Source organism: Dermacentor andersoni, chromosome 1 (assembly GCF_023375885.2).
Source record: "Dermacentor andersoni chromosome 1, qqDerAnde1_hic_scaffold, whole genome shotgun sequence".
Classification (NCBI taxonomy): domain Eukaryota; kingdom Metazoa; phylum Arthropoda; class Arachnida; order Ixodida; family Ixodidae; genus Dermacentor; species Dermacentor andersoni.
Genome location: NC_092814.1, coordinates 308,258,453 through 308,276,937, shown reverse-complemented (window position 1 = coordinate 308,276,937; position 18,485 = coordinate 308,258,453). Strand labels below are relative to the sequence as shown.

The 18,485-nt window shown below is 48.6% G+C and overlaps 1 protein-coding gene across 1 annotated transcript in view; it reads right to left on the bottom strand.

The window, feature by feature from the left end:
• LOC126548167 (xaa-Arg dipeptidase-like) overlaps positions 1-17,810 on the bottom strand; it is a gene marked incomplete at its 5' end in the record, with an annotated part of 28,675 nt that extends 10,865 nt beyond the window's left edge. The window contains 3 exons of the mRNA XM_050196293.3: positions 8,512-8,661; positions 15,750-15,895; positions 17,645-17,810. Of these exons, the coding sequence (XP_050052250.2) occupies positions 8,512-8,661; positions 15,750-15,895; positions 17,645-17,810 (462 nt within the window). The remainder of the gene's footprint in view (positions 1-8,511; positions 8,662-15,749; positions 15,896-17,644) is intronic.
• Between the last annotated feature and the right edge of the window lie 675 nt (positions 17,811-18,485).

Sequence of the window (18,485 nt, the reverse complement as noted above, 5' to 3'; positions counted from 1 at the left end):
AGCACCAGACCACCTCAATAAAACCATGCAGACGACTTCCGATAATTAGATCTTAGTTAATTCGACAACTCGTTTATTTCGAACACACTGGAAAGTCCAAGCAAGAAAATCATACATCGCTATGGAAAGAAAACTTGTTTAGTTCGAATTTAAAAGCATGTTTCTTAGGTTAATTGGACCCCCATTTGCCTCACCTCATGCACGTGCAGTGATTACAAAAGCTTGAAAACACAAGAAATTCAGCAGTCGGCGCTACTGGTTGCCTAGGCGCAAGGTACCTGGATGAGTTTTTTTTATTATTATTTATGTACTTTACGGAGGCAACGAGAGTGACGGCAGCAACCTTTCCTGCAGTGATGATCACGACTTTCGCTGTGCCCTGGGCGATATCTTTTTCGACGATTTTGCGAGAGCCGCCGATAGTATTGAGGTTTGTGGGCCACTTACCGTAAAGCGACGACTTGTATAGTTATTGTAATACTGATGTGGTCTGTCGACGACAGCCGACCACTTCAAGCAATAAAGCAAGATTAGAATCCTTTCATCGTTACGCTCTTTGTTTATTCGTCCTTTCAGATCATTCGACCAAGCCTCGTGGTCCTGCAAGAATCAAATTAACGGGAGTTGACTGTATCACAATTTTGTGAACCAATACTGGAATATGTGGGATCACTTTTTGACGACTGTTGTTTATATCAGCTATCTCTGGTGACGTCAATTAACCACCCTTAAGCGTGAGGAACGCTGTGTATTGCGACATTATGCGAACGAGGAGTGGTTTCGTGGGTTTCAATGCGGATGGAAAGGTTCCATGCACGAGCAGCGGTAACCGTATTTGATCGATGCGGACACTGGACACACAGAGTCATCAGAGCGCAGCGTTCACTGCTGTCTGCGGTCACGAGCGCAGACTTTGGTCACTAAGCGTAGATACAGACAACTTGTGATGAGGACGCAGCTTGTTAGTACAGCTCGCTAGTACAAATGAAACGTGTAGGGCGCCCCACGGTTACCGGCGGTCTATTATCACCCGTAGCACGAGGCGGGGGTGCCCACCGCCCAGGTAGTCTGAACTAACTTGTCGTCGCCGCAACGAATAATACACCTCGGCTGTCTGTTCCTAGTGGTCCCTGCGTCATGAGTGGCGGCCATGGGTGAGTCCGCGAACGACCTTTATCTCCACACGCGAAAGATACTCGCAAGCGAAAGCAAGACGAATCTTTTTTTTTTCCATTTGTCGTAACAGAAAAGCTGATAGACAGGCCTGATTAACTAATGTCTGAACAGCCACGCAGTTTTAACGTAGGGACAGAGCAGAATGACGATGATGACGTTTAGGAGGCACAAGCCGAAGCATGCACGTGGATAAAAAGAACAAGAATAATCTGCACACTTCAGCGATTCGTGCGACTCGGAACTCATTTAGTCCAGCAAGTTGCTGCCGCACAGGCTATGGTCACTCTTTCCAAATCGACTTCTTTGCGAATCACATAACGACCGCTACCTAAATTCCTGCAGTGGCCTCCGAAATGCGTGCGCAGATGGCGCCACATAGTCTGCGTAGCGCACAGAGGGCCCGCGCAAACTGCTGTTGTAATCGCACCGCTGGCCCGAGTTGTTGGGGTCTCGGTGCTGACGCCCGTTATTGCCAATGGGTCGCAAGCCCCAAGGGTAGCGTTGGCCTGGCGGCCTGGGGCACTGGAAGCATCCGAAGGTCCCGGCAAAGCATGAGAAGACTGGTAACAGAACAACTTGTTTATTCTAACATAGCAAAAGAGCGGCCGGTCAGTTCGACCGAAGTGGAGAGACGGGAGAGCACGTAACTCAACAGTACAAATCGGAGCCTCTCCCTTGGCGTCCGGGGGCAGCTGCTCTTATACTCCCGGCGTCGCGGTCCAAAAGGGAAGGAGGGAAGGTCACGGGATGAAGGTCACGGGACGGCGCAGCAGGAGCCCACGACGGCGCGAACTGTCGGGCCGAGAAACCTGCTGAACCGAGTGTAGTGACGCATCGCCAACCCTCACCCACACGACGGCGCGAACAGTTGAGCCGAGAGACCTCCAGGCTCCTCATTCGGGGAACTCCGCTCCCCGGCTGCCGCGCTTTGACAAGCGAGGGCACACACACACACACGCACACACGAAGACACGTGGCACTGAAACACGCCTGGGCACGCTTGGAGGGTAGGCGTTGCGGCGGCGTCGGACGGGCCAAAATGTCCGCCGCTTTGAACAAAGCCCCGGCGTCCGTTGCATCCGCGCCGGCATTACCGCGCGTTGTAGGCGAAACGTAACAGACCGCCCCGCCGGGGGAAGGAGATCCCGATGGTCAGGGGACTGCATCCGCTGTCCGGAGGGATGTCGCTCGATGATGCTCATAACCGAAGTTGGGCGTCCCTGGGCGTTTCTTGAGCGCAGCGCACAGAGAAGGCCTCGTTCTCACGTTCAGGTGCACACAGGACACTGCAAAGTGACTTCGGGAGAGTTGACATTTTTGTTCTCGTTTCCGGCAAGCGTTAGAACCACGCCAAAAGTCAACCGCTCAGTCAGCAAGCACGGCACAACCCTCACTAAGCCCTGCCAGGCTCTTTCCCCTTTTATGCTGCTGCCTAGTTCCTTACAGTAGTTTAGCAGCACTCAGAACGCGTCCACAAATCGGAAAAATTGCACTAAAAAGCACATCATCACTTTGAAACACTACACAAAAGCAATAAGTTAAAAAAAAATCCTGCCTCAGGAAGAAAAACATCAGTAACAAGCAATTTTGAGGCTGATTCCCACGTTAGGGGCTTCGACTTAAGCCATCGGCGTTACCGTTGAGACTCCCCTTTTTGTAACGCACCTCAAAGGAATATTGTTGCAAAGCGAGGCTCCAGCGCAGGAGGCGGCCATTTTTGGGAGAGATGGTCTGCAGCCATTGGAGAGGGCAGTGATCCGTTTCAATGATAAACCTCGAGCCAGCTAGGTAACATGACAATTTCTGAACGGCCCACACGATACACGCACACTCTTTCTCGGTGGCGCTATACGCCTGCTCACGACTCGTCAGCTTACGACTAGCATACAGGACGGGGTGTTCTACTTCTCCATTTTCCCGTTGGCACAGTACAACGCCCATGCCTCGCTCACTAGCATCACACTGAACAACGAACCCTTTTGAGTAGTCGGGCGATCGTAGCACAGGCTGGCTTGTTAGGGCGCTCTTTAGGGCGCTAAAAGCTCTTTCCTTTGTCTCGTCCCAGACGACTGTTTGCGGCTCTGTCTTTCTTAGAGCATCCGTCAAGGGAGCCGCGATATCAGAGTACCTGGGGAGGTACCTCTGATAGTAGCCGGCGACACCTAAGAACGACCGAATATCGGTCTTCGTGCGCGGTTGCGGGAAGTCTCGCACAGCGGCCACTTTTATTTCAGAGGGGCGGCGACGACCCCGACCAATCACGTGTCCGAGGTAGAGAACCTCGGCCTGTGCTAACTGGCACTTGGGAGCCTTGACTGTCAAGCCCGCATCGCGCAGGCGGGTTAGCACTGCCCGCAAGTGCGCCATATGTTCCGGCCAGGATGCGGAGAATATCGCTACGTCGTCTAGATACGGTAAAGCGAATTCTTGCTGTCCCCGCAACACTTTATCCATGAGGCTTGAAAAGCAGTATGGCGCGTTCTTCAAACCAAAACTCAAAACTTTAGGACGGAATGTCCCCATGGGTGAAATGAACGCCGCATACCTACTAGCCTCTTCTGTAAGTGGAACCTGCCAATAACCCCTGACAAGATCTAGGGTGGAAATAAACTGAGCGCTACTCACTCTCTCAAGGCGCTCCTCGATGTTAGGGATCGGATAAATTTGATCCTTAGTGATGGAATTAAGCCTGCGGTAGTCGACGCAAGGACGAGGTTCCTTGCCCGGTACCTCAACTAAAATCAAAGGGGAGGTATAATCACTCTCACCCGCTTCAATAACACCGAGCTGTAGCATTTTCTTTACCTCAGCCTCCATAATATCGCTCTGGCGGGGTGACACCCGGTACGCCTTAGATCGTACTGGCTCTGGGGAGGTAAGTTCTATGTCATGAGTAAGGACAGAAGTCCTACCAGGCCTCTCAGAGAACAGACCTTGAAACTCTTGTAAGAGCTGGTGTAGTTCGGTTTTCTGCTCAGGCGACAGCGATGCTTTACTTACTAAGTCCCTAATGACTTGATCGGTGTCTTTCCTGTTTGTCACTGAGCCTAGTCCCGGAAGCTCGACCGGAAGCTCTTCTAACTTTCCCGCATCGGGAATTTCCTCTCCAGTATCTGGTGCTTTTAACGCTACAGGCTCAATTTTATCCCGTTCGGGCGTGCTCTGAATACTAGCTTGCTGCGCCTCTGACCCTTTTTCATCGTTCAACAACGTCGGCCCCGCAACTACCGCCTTTGCAGCGAGCTCCCGAACCTTCGATCTGGTTAAGGCCTGAACGCTAGCCTCACCAAACAAAAGCCCCTTCTCGCGCAGGAGGTGATCGGACCTGTTCGAAAATAGGTACGGGTACTGTGGGGGCAGCATAGATGACACTGCGGCCTCCGTCTCAAGTGCTCCGAAAGGTCCTTCAATAAGCACTTTTGCTACCGGCAGACACACGCTATGAGCTTCCACTGCTTGCTTGATCCATGCGCACTCGCCCGTGAACATATCGGGTTCTACGTAAGAGGGGTGAACGACATCCATCGTAGCTGCGGTATCGCGAAGCACTCGGCACTCTTTCCCGTTCACGAGGAGGTCTCGCATGTAAGGCTCGAGAAGCTTGATGTTCTCGTCAGTGCTGCATATAGACAAAAACACGACTTTTGGTTTTGTTTCTGGGCAGTGCGCCGAAAAGTGACCCGGCTTCTGGCACGTATAACAAACGCGCGCTTGCCTCGTCTCGAACCGCTTTCTGCGTTCGGCTTCGGTTGCCGCCGTCTCCTTACGTTCGGTCGGACACTGCGCCGAAAAGTGACCCGGCTTCTGGCACGTATAACAAACGCGCGCTTGCCTCATCTCGAACCGCTTTCTGCGTTCGGCTTCGGTTGCCGCCGTCTCCGTACGTTCGGTCGGACTGCTTTCACTCGCATCCGCACTACGTGTATCCCCCTTTGCTTTCATGGGTGTGAACTTCGGCCTCTCCAACTTGGAGCCAAATTCACCCTTTTGACCGTCCTTAGCTCCGCGAGCCCGACGCGTCACAAACTCCTCGGCTAGCTCAGCGGCTCTAGCCACCGTACTAACGTCTGGCCTATCCAAGACCCAGTACCGCACGTTCTCAGGTAACCGACTATAAAACTGTTCTAGCCCGAAACACTGCAGAACTTTCTCGTGGTCACCAAACGCTTTCTCTTCTTTGAGCCACTCCTGCATGTTTGACATAAGCCTGTACGCAAACTCTGTATATGACTCACTTCTGCCTTTCTCATTTTCCCGAAACTTCCGACGGAACGCCTCCGCTGACAGCCGGTACTTTTTTAGCAGACTCGATTTCACTTTGTCGAAATCCTCTGCCTCCTCTCTCTCCAAGCGAGCGACTACGTCGGCCGCCTCGCCGGGTAGCAAAGTGAGCAAGCGCTGTGGCCACGTTTCCCGAGAGAACCCCTGCTTCTCGCACGTTCGCTCAAAGTTAACCAGGAACAAACCAATGTCCTCTCCAAGCTTAAACGGCCGCATCAGGTCAGTCATTTTGAACAATACTCGTTCTCCTGCACCGTGTGCCTGACTTCCATTACGAGCGCGTTCCATCTCTAACTCGAGACGCTTCATTTCCAAAGCGTGTTCGCGCTCTTCTTTTTCTTTCTGTTCTTTTCGTTCACGCTCATCTTTCTCTTTCTGTTCTTTAAGTTCAAGCTCCCTCTCCTCAATGGTCTCAAGGCATTCCGACAGCTCGTCATCCTCAGCTTCTAACTCAAGAATAGCCCTTAGCAGTTCTGGTTTTCTGAGTTTGTCTGAGACATCCAGACCCAACTCTCTTGCAAGCTCCAGCAATATCGGTTTGCGCAACGACTTCAAATCCATGGCTGCTCTGAATGCTGCTTTCTCTACTGTCTACTATTGTCTTGCCGCAAACTAACCCGGTAGCAACGACAACCACAATTACCAGCTCTGTTTCTAACACTAACAAAAGCCTGGCAAAACTCAGAAGAAGAAAGTCCCGCACTCACCAAACCTCGCAGCCAAGACTTCAGCGCAGTCGTTCCGCTGCAGGCAACCAGTCATCACACAGGGCTCGTTGCACTGCTCCCGGATGGTCGTTGAGCTGCTCAGCATACAGTCAACCGCATCTCTTCGCTGCTGGCCTCCGTTGTCGCGATCTCACCGCTGGCAACCAGATGTTGGAATCGCACCGCTGGCCCGAGTTGTTGGGGTCTCGGTGCTGACGCCCGTTATTGCCAATGGGTCGCAAGCCCCAAGGGTAGCGTTGGCCTGGCGGCCTGGGGCACTGGAAGCATCCGAAGGTCCCGGCAAAGCATGAGAAGACTGGTAACAGAACAACTTGTTTATTCTAACATAGCAAAAGAGCGGCCGGTCAGTTCGACCGAAGTGGAGAGACGGGAGAGCACGTAACTCAACAGTACAAATCGGAGCCTCTCCCTTGGCGTCCGGGGGCAGCTGCTCTTATACTCCCGGCGTCGCGGTCCAAAAGGGAAGGAGGGAAGGTCACGGGATGAAGGTCACGGGACGGCGCAGCAGGAGCCCACGACGGCGCGAACTGTCGGGCCGAGAGACCTGCTGAACCGAGTGTAGTGACGCATCGCCAACCCTCACCCACACGACGGCGCGAACAGTTGAGCCGAGAGACCTCCAGGCTCCTCATTCGGGGAACTCCGCTCCCCGGCTGCCGCGCTTTGACAAGCGAGGGCACACACACACACACGCACACACGAAGACACGTGGCACTGAAACACGCCTGGGCACGCTTGGAGGGTAGGCGTTGCGGCGGCGTCGGACGGGCCAAAATGTCCGCCGCTTTGAACAAAGCCCCGGCGTCCGTTGCATCCGCGCCGGCATTACCGCGCGTTGTAGGCGAAACGTAACACTGCCATGCTCGGAAGCGCTCGCGGCTGGTTAGCGCATGTTGCTGCCGGCTGGGTACTACCGCATCGGGCATGAGTTCGGTCTCCAGCAGTGCGCAAAGTTTCGTTTTCTTTCGCCATGTGGCGAGGCTATAGTTGATGATGACGAGATGGCCTGAGGATGACGACTCGACGACGACCTTGGCATAACAGAACGGGCGAACACCGCAACCATATATCTTCGAGCTTTGGGCAGTACTCCGTTGGAGCTATAGTTGGGTCATTCTGAACCACTTTTGTACCGAATTGCGCAACATGCAATAAGAAGAGAATATATGACCAGGTGCCTTTGAACTGCTTTGAACTGCTATCGAAAAGAAAACGTAGAACAAACGCTAGAATTAGGTTACTAAACACCTTTGTAGGTACACTAGCGTGAAAAGGAAAAGAGCTATAGACAGACTTGATGCATGTTTAACTGTAGCGCAAAAAGCATGTGTGACTGAATCAAGATGCTCAGGGCCCTGTACATTTTAATTCAGTATGTTCAGGGCCGTTGGCGACACCACTCTGCAACACTCTGGACTGACGAAGCACATGTGACCTCACAGACTTGCGGCCTGAAGGCTTTCCTTGCTATATCGCAACATCGCGCCAAAGTTGTAGGTATGGTGAATTCAGAAGCACAGGCTTTTGGACTAGTTGTTCTGATACTGATACCGGGAACATAGCGTTAAGTTGCGTGGACGTCAATAGACAAGGGTGACGCGCTAACTTTCAACAGGGCGTTTACTTCCAAAAGTGATATATTCATTGATGAGCTCAACAAGCTATAGCTAATTGATGTTTTTCCAAGAGCATTAGACAAGGGCGACCGAATGGACAGCGCTGGGTGTCTCCATTGTGTCCCCCTTGTCTAATTCGTTGGGAAAAGCATCGATCATGCAGCACTAACTAACCCAATGCTCAACCTTGGTGAGTATAGTTAGCTTGATTGCAAAATTTCGAAATGCATCCGGGCTTCGTCTGTAGCACTCAGATGAAGAAAAATAACTTATCCGCATTCCGCAACAATGGACATGCGATAATCTCGCTTGTCTCCTTTCTATAGGCTGCTTGTTGTTTTACTTTTTGAGCTCATATATTAGTAGGTCATTTTTCGAAACAACCACTAAGTGAAAATAGCACCATCCTTGTCTATCTACGTCCTCGTCAATTAAGCGCTATGCTTCGATCATAATAACAAAAACAAATATCGCCTTCTTGTACACTTCCTCTACAAAGCAAACCCCGAACATGCGATTCAAGACGCGTAAACGTGGCTTCACCCCCCGCTCCACCATTTCTGCATGATATTCACGAAACAGTGGTTAATTGTTAGGAACTGACGAATTCCATTACAGTCTAGGCTTGAGCATAACACTGTCGAGCATGTCACACTGAACTGGTCGGCACGCGCTTGCAGAATGCGGACGCAGGCGCGTAATGCACCCACCTGCTGCGTCGCAGCGGAGCCGATTGCCAACGCGTCATCTGGAGCTGGATGCGCCATGAGCACCGCGTCGACGCCCTCCAGGGCGCCCTTTCGTATCAGCAGCTCCTTACCGCAGTTGCTTTCCTCCGCCGGCGTGCCTAGTACAACCACCTGTTGAGCGGTACACGAGACGGCAACACTGCAGCAGCGTCTACTTGCTCTAAAAGAATCAACGAGTGAAAAAAAGGTGGTTCTTCTCTCTCAGTGATAGCAGTTATTCGGGTTATTCTGCTGCTAAAAAGACACCAGAGACGAATAATGATTTATAATGTTAGATTAGTAAACGACGTCATCTTAACGCATAAAAGTAACTGTTACCGTAATCGGATTACTCGTGGGCCAGAAATCTTTCGCGAGCTAAAAAAAAAAAAAATTTGGAGGACGCTTAAGCTTCGCCTTTAAGAGTGGAACGCGATAGCATTCAAAGATCTCTGACTGCTTCTCACGCTTCCCGGCAACTGGAGCGTGTGTAACTGTAATGTTCACCGGGAAACGCTGGCCGCGAACGCTATGTACGAAGGCGGGCTTTGTAGTAGAAACGCGGTCTCTTGCGTGGGCCGCGATGCGGCGGAGACGAGCGCCAGCTAGAGGTATTGCAAGGAACCGGGCGTGCCGCTCTGTGGCCCCCGAGACACCCGCACGCCGGCGCTCGCAAATGGCGGATGCCACGGCTGGACTGTGAATTGTAGAAACGCTGAAAAAAAAAGGTTTCTTTGAGTTTTCGCGTAACAGAATTATGTTTTCTTGTATAGACAAATTACAACCCGAGAGATATCATGACTGTAGGTTGTGTGTAAGCCGTAGTTTACAATTTTTCCACGTATTTTAGCTTGAGAAATTCAATTAGTTCAGTAAATTGCTTGTGCCACATGGAGGGCTTGGGTATGTGTGGTTCGAAAATCTCTTAGCCTAACCGACGTCCGGCGCCGACACCGATTTTTATGCGACGCGGGCTCCTTGGAAGTTACAGCACCATTTGCTTGTTGGTTTATTATTTATCTATAATCTGAATTGCCCCAAGACTGCACGTATGCAGTTTCGACGGGCGGATTCACTAAGCGAACTTACGAAAAATCTTACGAAGAAAGCGTATTCATCAAGCAAAAACTGATCGTAAGATCAGCGAGGTTGGGACGCCCGCCGCTGCAAAGATTAGCGCTTTAGTAAAAAAAAAAAAAATGCGTATGTGCAAGGGTAGCACTGGTGCGAATTTCAGTACTTCTGCCAGTAGTAAGCGTAAGTCGGTTCAAAATCCTAAGAAGTCGTCGCAGATTACGACCTTAAGAGGAAATTCTTACGAACATAATTATGTCTAGCTGCGCCGCTCAACCTGACGCGGGTAAGCGTTGAAACGCGTTATTGCGGCTGATTGGCCAAAGACCGCAACTGATAGCCGAGAATGCTGCCTGCTTTATATTTTTGTGGCGCGCACTGATTGGTCATCTCAAAGTACATTGATTTGTTATGTCCATAATTGTATTGAGCGTGCGCTTCTGTGGAAGACAGTAACATGAATGCTGTGCGAGGAACTTCTGCCTAGTATCTGATAGACTGTGTTTGTGTATGCGCGCAATAGCCTGAATTCTCATAGTCTTCATGACACTCCATTGGGTGTTAGCAAATAGAAGTGTAGTGTCCGTCCCTGACAACCGTCAAGTTTGTCATTGATGTGTTTTGAGTACTTCTATCGTGTTTCTTTTTGTCTAGTTTGATTTTTCTCTTATTCATAGGGATGCAGATGATTATCTTTTCCAATGCTTTGAGGCTATAATTCTCCATGCGAGATGAAACAATGAAAAAACGCTTATACGCTTCTAATTATCAAAACTTTTTGCTCTTGCACAATTCGCTGTCGTCTTCCTTGCAGTTAGCCTCAATCTATTATTATATAGCTCACAGTTTCAATTCAGCACTACGTCGAAGGGACTAGTGTCTGTGCCCACGGTTTTGCTCATTCTGTGGCCCATGGTGTGAACCAACCTATGCGTATAGGACGGATGGCAATTCTGTCTATGACATGAAGCGGGACGTCAGTACGATGACATAAAGAAACAGAAATGGGGAATAAAGTCACGTACCATTATTGATACGAAAATCATGTGGACTGCTTGAAGAAGAGTGATGCTGCGAAATAAAATACACCTCACGAACTAAGCGAATTGTCGCACGTCGAATTGCTGCGCGCGCGCGCGCAAGCACACAGATTTATATTTATATAACCACACTGACGAGTATCACTGGAGACACTTCGTTTTTGGTAAAAAACTGGCACAGCATTACACTCACAAACATGTCACTAAGTTTTTGTTTTGCACGCACAAAGCCTGCAACAGGGAACACACCATTAAAGACCAGACGACAAAAAAGAAAAAGAAACAAAATAAAGGCGACAACAGACGACAGCCATCTTCGCCTCACGTTGACTGGAGATGCTTATTGTAAACCCCAGACTAATGTCAGTCCAAGGCAAAACGACGTCACTCACGTCTTTCAGTGGCTTCATGCGATGTTCTTTCTATAGTTTCCTACTCTCAAGAAACCCTTCATAGGCGTTTGGGAATTCAGCGCAAGAATTTTCTTCCAGCCGGCGAGTCTTACGGTGCTCCGTGCGTGCTGCACAGCAGTCAGGTCAAGATGACGGCCTAAAAAGCCGCTCGCAGTGGCACGGTATCGCGAAATGAACAACGTGAAGCGTGCACGACGCTAAATGCGGTCACTAAAACGCGTCATATAAGCAAGATCAGCATTTACGTCGTTCGAATTATGTTGCCTTCTGCGCTCTCCCGGCGGCGCACAGTTCGATCTCTTAATTCAGTCTGTTTGAACGAATCTACAACATTTGTGTGTAATTAGCGGTGCAAGTGCATATCGTGTGGACTGTAATGATGGACTCAACGACCTTCACAACCAGGGCGTGGTACTTGCAGCAGACGGCTGACAACTCAATAATTATTTCATTGGTGTGTAATTTCCATATTTACGTTCAGCCACAGCGCACGTATCCGTAACTTCTCAGGCTTCGACTCTGCCTCAGTGTTAGTTCCGGCTTCACATGTTTTGATTATCCGCAAGAAAAGTGGAAAAATACTTATCTAGACAGCGGTCAAGCACTAAGACACAATCACTCCAATTATATTCACTGCATGCTTAGAAGTATACAAGCCATTAGATTGGGAAGGATTACGGGCGATGATCAACGGCGAATATCTCAACAACCTTCGGCTTGCCGATGACATTGCCCTGTTCAGCAACGCCGGGAACACATCGCAACAATTTATTGAGGACCTTACCCGAGAAAATGTAAGAGTAGGTTGAAATATATAATATGCAGAAGACAAAGGTGATTGTATCAGGTAACGTCGGTAACCTGTCAAGTGAACAAGAACTCATGAACCGCAGTCAGCCTCTAGAGTGTGTGCAGGAATACGTTTATCTAGGTCAATTACTCACAGGGAACCCTTATCGTGAAAAGAAAATTTATAGAAGAATGAAAATGAGTCTGAGCACAGATTACTGGCATAACCAAATCGTGACCGGGAGCTCACCGCTGTCGTCGAAAAGGAAAGTGCCCAATAATTCCATTCTTAGAGTACGCTCATACGGCGTAGAAACTTTTAGATTAAGAAGGAAGCTTGTGAACAATTTAAGGACCACTCAAACAAGCGATGTAACAAAAATGTTAGGCCAAACTTTAAGAGACAGAGAAAGAGCGGGGGTGGATTAGAGAGCAAATGGGGGTAGTGTTAGCTGAAATTCAGATGAAAATTTTTAGCTCGGCAGGGCACGTAATTCGTAGGGCAGGTAATCGGTGGTCCATTAGAAATACAGAGTGGGTGCTAGGGGTAAGGAAGCGCTGTCAAGGACAGCGGAAATTTAGGTGGGATAATGAAACCAGGAAATTTCCAGGCATAACTTGGAATCAACTAGCGCAGGTCAGGGGTAATTAGAGATCTCTGGGAGAGGCCTTCGTCCTGTAGTGAACTTAGAAGTACGCTGATGACGTTTTACTACACCCAAAATTCGTTCGGAATTTAAAGGGACTGTTGCTTTTTAGCCGCAGTTCGCTTCGCGCTGAGAGGCCGCATTCGCATATTTACAGAACGGCGTCGGACGTCATTTGGATACCCCCACCCAAACCTTGGCATCGTACTGCATGTGCAACGACTGCACTGTAAAATAATTTACACCCTAAAAAGTGAAAAAGGGTGCAAATGTGTCTATAACTCACACCCTTAGGGTGTACTCTATATAACGGACACCCTCAGGGTGGGAGTTATAGACAAATTTACACCCTCTGTCACTTTTTAGGATGTAAATTATTTTACAGTGTGGTTTGAACAAAGTACAAAATCGACCACTAGAACCTATTTGACCAGAAACAAACAAGAATGTTGAACCGCTATGTGCTTTGTGTACATTGCTGTGCTTTATTTTGAAGTGCACTTGAGCGCGTGTTCTGATGTGGCCGGCTGCTAAATTTATGGCAACGTTGGCGCTGAGTATCGCGGTGATGTTTAATGACTAGCCTTGACTTCTATAAGGTACCACTTGTACTATAATAGACAGGGTAGTTAGGGGCGCCAGGCCCTGACATCAGCAACCTATGGTTTATTACTGGCCTCCAAAATTAATGCTTAAGCACCTTTATGTATTTCGCCTCTGTCGGAATGCGGCCGCCTGAAAGTGCGAAACAAACTCTTGGCCTGGTAAAAGGCATCATTCATCATCAATCTCAATATGAGTTCCCACAAACGATGAAGACGAAGAACCCGATGTGATGATTATCATGTGCAGACGATGAAAAAGCGCATAAGAAATGCCCGCAATATCATGAATTTTTTTTGTCTCATTTCCGTAATTAAAGACATTTAGTCGCTTTGTAATACGGTGGCGGTGGTGGTGGTGGTGATGATGATGTATACAGGCGGGGTTAGCCTGGCAGACCTGGCCGGCAATTGCTCCGACTGAGCGTCTCTTTCTGCGCCCAAATATGTCACCATGTGTCCACCAGTCTTATCTCTCGCAGAAATGTGGGAGAACGCGTAACACTTCCACTGCAATTATTTTCACTGCGGTGCAGTGAACGGGCGAGTGCGGTTGCGCTTGTCGGTGCTGTAGTAGATGCCCGGAATATGAAGCTGTCGAATAGGGATGTGTCGTGCTTTGGCCGTAAGAATATAGCCTCAACTACATGTGCATGATGTGTGATCATGCCGTCTGTTGACCACGCTTCTTTCATATCTTGTGGTTTAATCCGAGCTTCGCTTCCTCCACTCTCTGACACGACGCCGTAAGGTAAATGCGCTGCCACTTCGGTTGCACCCTTATCTTAGCGTGAGCACTTTTTGGCCGAGAAAGTACGCACGCAAAGCGCAGCTTAGTGAATTCTCCTCCAGAACTTTTTCTTCCGTAAGATGTCTGAAATACGAGAAAATTTGAAATCTGTGACGTCACACTGACATACCGGCGCCCTGATACGGACGCCCACTTCGGAATGGGAACGTTTGACCTTATTTTATTTTTTTCGTTTCGTGATCAAAAGTGTTCGGTCTAATGAATGACCCTCCCCCTCCCCCCAAATAAAGTTATTAAACAATACTTCGTCAGTCTAAACAAATCTGTTGTTTCTCTTCAGAATACTTTAAAGCAACATTAGAGAGTGGTGCTCGTTTTATGCTGATCAAGCATTTCTAAGGCGCGAGCCGGATTTATTGATAGTCAGAATGGCGTTTATTAGTGGACAAAATGTGGGGCAACTTTTTCTTCCTTGAACGCCCAAATTGCAGCGGTGGCACGCAGCGTCACGGATTCTGAAGTCTACCCCTCGTTTAGTTCAGGAAATGCTTTCAAAGATCGCTCTAAGTGTACGCTTTGGCCACGACAACAAGTGGTTCGATAATTTGTAAACCGCCACTTTATTACAACAGGCTCCACATACATTGCCAGGACAACCGGTTTAGTGCTTTACCACTATTCTCTGCCACAAGTGCTATCACACTTTGCAAACCAGTACTTCGGTACTATAACAAGTATCACTGCTCTTTGAAACCGACGAGCAGCACTTCCATAGATTGCCGGCACTATTTTCTCACAAAAAATATTAAAAATAGGCGTTTTGATACTTGGCCAAAGGAATCGATTCGCTGCTTTGCCACTATTCTTTGACACGACCACTAGCGATGCCGCCCTTTGCGAGAACTATTTTAGTACAGCTTTAACATATTTTTATGGTTGTATTTTTTTTTCTCGCTCATATTGTTTCTGCTCTTTCGGAATAGCAGATATTCTCGATTACATGTTTTGGCGGCTCTAATGTGCGCGATGGCAAGAGTTTTGATTGGAATGTGGCACTCAAGAGAGACCTCATTTGCAACTACTCAGACAGTTATATTTCGCGATCATTTAGGTCCGTGTAAACATTCATGCTCTGTTTAAGCGAACTTTAAAAAAAAAAAAATGTGCCACCGTGTTTTCAGGGTGAAGCTGTGCGACTCCTGTGTCGTTATTCGCTGTGTCACCCCGTCTCCCAGCATAATTGTGCGTGGCTGACGTGCGTGCAAAGCAAAATGTGTGTTCATACGGCCTTGGCTCAATAATCATTAAGCGAGTGTTCGAAAGCTTTACATACCGGTAACGTTGCGAACGGGTAAGTCGCACGTGGGCAACGATTTAACGTGTGCGGTTTAAAACTGCAGGCAACTGAAATTCTTATTGCAACTGCTCGAAAGGAACAGTTTCGCTGGGAATTGGGCTGCGATTTTGCAAGGTCGCAAAAGTCTACTGTCCTTTATTTTTACATCTTTTTCTTGGGGAAGATTTGCCGCGAGGCGTAAAGTATAAATGAAAGTTAAATAAATGCTTCCAATTCTGCTTCGTGCAAGAACCATTTGTTTTCCGGCCGCTGCTTTCGTTATGGCCATCATCTTGAGCGCAATTGTTACCTCAGAAAGCAGGAGTTGCCGGCGCCACCCATTGGCACCAACATCCCTCGATTCAGCTAATGAAAAATATACTTTGCTGCGACAAAAAAGTGTTTGCACGCTTTGGAGCGTATACACATGCCGCGGCAAGCACCTCTCTGCTTTGCCACCACGACTTTGCCACTGCAACTAGCTGTTTAATTACCTTGCCGAAATAAAAGGCTCCTATACTCTGCCTCGTATTCTGTGTCATCATTCGTGAAACAAGTGTTGTCATACTTTGCCGCCAATGTCCTTGTGGGTCTTCATGGCCTCGCTCAGAGCCAGCGCAGCGCCCACGGAGGCCTCGGCGATCAGGTTGTGGCCGCAGGCGTGGCCGATGTCGGGCAGAGCGTCGTACTCGCACAGCAAGGCCACGCACGGCCCTGCGTAAAGATAACACGCTGTAAAACCCACGATAAAACGAGAGAGGGCCCTCAGTGCAAGGGGCTACCGTATTCGGCGATAGCACTGACGAATCGTTCGGTTAGCCTGCATCCCTTTAACTGTTTTACAAGATGATAGTAGCTTTCTTCGTTTCCCGATTACTGGTCAATCTGTTATCGAGACCTTAGCTTGAAGCGGAGCCGTGCAAAAGATAACAATATCGCGACGACGCATTACGCGTAATATCTCTTAAACAACCATGATCTATTTCTTGAGTTAAATTAAATTAAATTATGGGGTTTTACGTGCCAAAACCACTTTCTGATTATGAGGCACGCCGTAGTGGAGGACTCCGGATATTTCGACCACCTGGGGTTCTTTAACGTGCACCTAAATCTAAGTACGCGAGTGTTTTCGCATTTCGCCTCCATCGTAAATGCGGCCGTCGTGGCCGGGATTCGATCCCCGCGACCTCGTGCTCAGCAGCCCAACACCATAGCCACTGAGCAACCACGGCGGGTATTTCTTGAGTTGGTGACCTGATATTACGTGCAATGAGTATTTGCCGCGAATTTTTTTTTATCATCATTGATCGCTATACTTTCACTTCCCTTCCCTGTTTCCCAGTGCATGTGGAGTAACTGGATAGAGCGCACCAGCCAGGCTGACCTCGCCGTCTTTTCTGCGGAGAAAAGCACTACCTATACCAGGTGTTTTTTTTTTTTTTTTTAGCTGCACCAAATTAAAAAAATACCGCCTGTGGCAGACAGCACAATTCTAACCCGTGAAGTAAATTGCTCGATGAGGCGAGTATTATTACTTCTATGAAAAATTGATTTGTGGGAGGCGGCGCGATGAGGTAGCCACCGTAGCCACGGTTTTATTTTTGCCGCCCAGCCATGATGCAGCAGGATCTCGGGCGTGCCGACACTGCGGCCGCTCTGGTCTAGTGCGCTAGCGTGTTCTATATCTCGCGCTACCTGCACGTGTGCCCATCTTCTTCTTCGCCTGCTTTGGAGGCGGTAGCCGCGCCGCTACAGATTAATTAACATATTTGCAGTAATCAACTTTTAAAATTAATTACCTTTGGGCACATGATGCAATTTACGAATTGTAACCGGTGAGTTCCGAGTCGACGCGCCTTGCGGACTCATTAACTACAATTGGTAAATTGCAATATGTGCTGTAAAATAATTAGTAAAAATTTTATTAGTGAAACTTATAATTAGTCAAGCACGTATTTGATTCTCGTGGAAATAATGTCCACCTCATCGAGCAATTTATTTCACGGGTTAAAATTGTGCTATGCGCCACAGGTGATGTTTGGAAATGTCGCTCAGGTAAAAAAAAAAAAAAAAAAAAAAAGACCCCGTGCATAGAAGTTTAGCTTAACGTAGATTGCAACAAGTCCGTTGGATCGGGCGTTACACTTCTGCCTTCTCACACTTTTGTTCGAATACAGAAAGAGGTCTTAAGTTTAAAAATTGTTTGGGCAAGCTGCCACGCAAAATCGAAATGCATATTTCTGCCAAATAACGGGCGACCAAAGAAAGACAGTTGTCGATCGTACGTGCTCAATCATACTCGATTCTATTCCTTTCATATATTATTCACCGTTGATGGTCTTCCGATCACCGTGATAACGCGGACAAAGGTCTACTCTGACCACCGGCGAAACGCGAAAAAAACCAAAAACATACAGTATTGGAAAATAATCGCCGCAATACTCTGGATCACGTGGCTCCTACCTTCGGCGCCACCGGGAGCTTCGAATTCCACTTTGAAGGCCGTGTCCAGGAGGTAACGCCGCTTCACGCTGAAGCCACGCCGTTCCAAGAAGTTCGTGAGCCAGTCGTGGCATTGCACCTCGTTGAATGCGAGTTCCGGATGCGCCCAGATGAAGCGACTCAGCTTTCAGAGATCTTGCGAGTTCGCCTCGACGACGTTGTGCACGAGTTCCTTGAGATGCCTGGCCATCTCTGCTCGATGTAAGGCGAGACTGCCGTGAGTGCTATCTCGGCGCACGTAGCTGTTTCCTAGATTGCCTCGAATTTTTTTTGTTCTGGGTGAGGACTTGCATTGCATTACATAGTTGCTATCGCGGCCTTCCCTCTTTTCCCCCCTCCAACTTGAACGGGAGGGCAATGCACTTGTAACTCTAAGGTGAGAGGCCTTATCGGATCATATTTTTTTATGCATCGCGGCAAAACGAGAGAGGTTAACTGCGTCGCTCGTAAGTGTGCAGTCTGAAAGCACTTGTGTCCTGTCTTCTTTTCCCTTTTTGTTTAGCGCCCAACGTTGTGTGCTCGTATACGTAACTGGCTGGCCACATGCTCAGTGAAAAGGAAAACTAGCAGTGTGAGGAAGCTAAGTAGTCTATTTCTGGCTAATGTACATTCAGTACACGCCTTGGAAGCGCAATACAGGAATCAATTTCCTACGAGCACCCATCCGTCGACGGTGAAAGTACACACAGGTTCATTAAAGGGTAGTTAGTTGCGCAACGGTTCTGTGTGGTAGTGTGGTCGGTATCAAGTGTCAATCAGACCTCATCGATGCCATCAAGACCAAGTGCTATGGAGATACCAC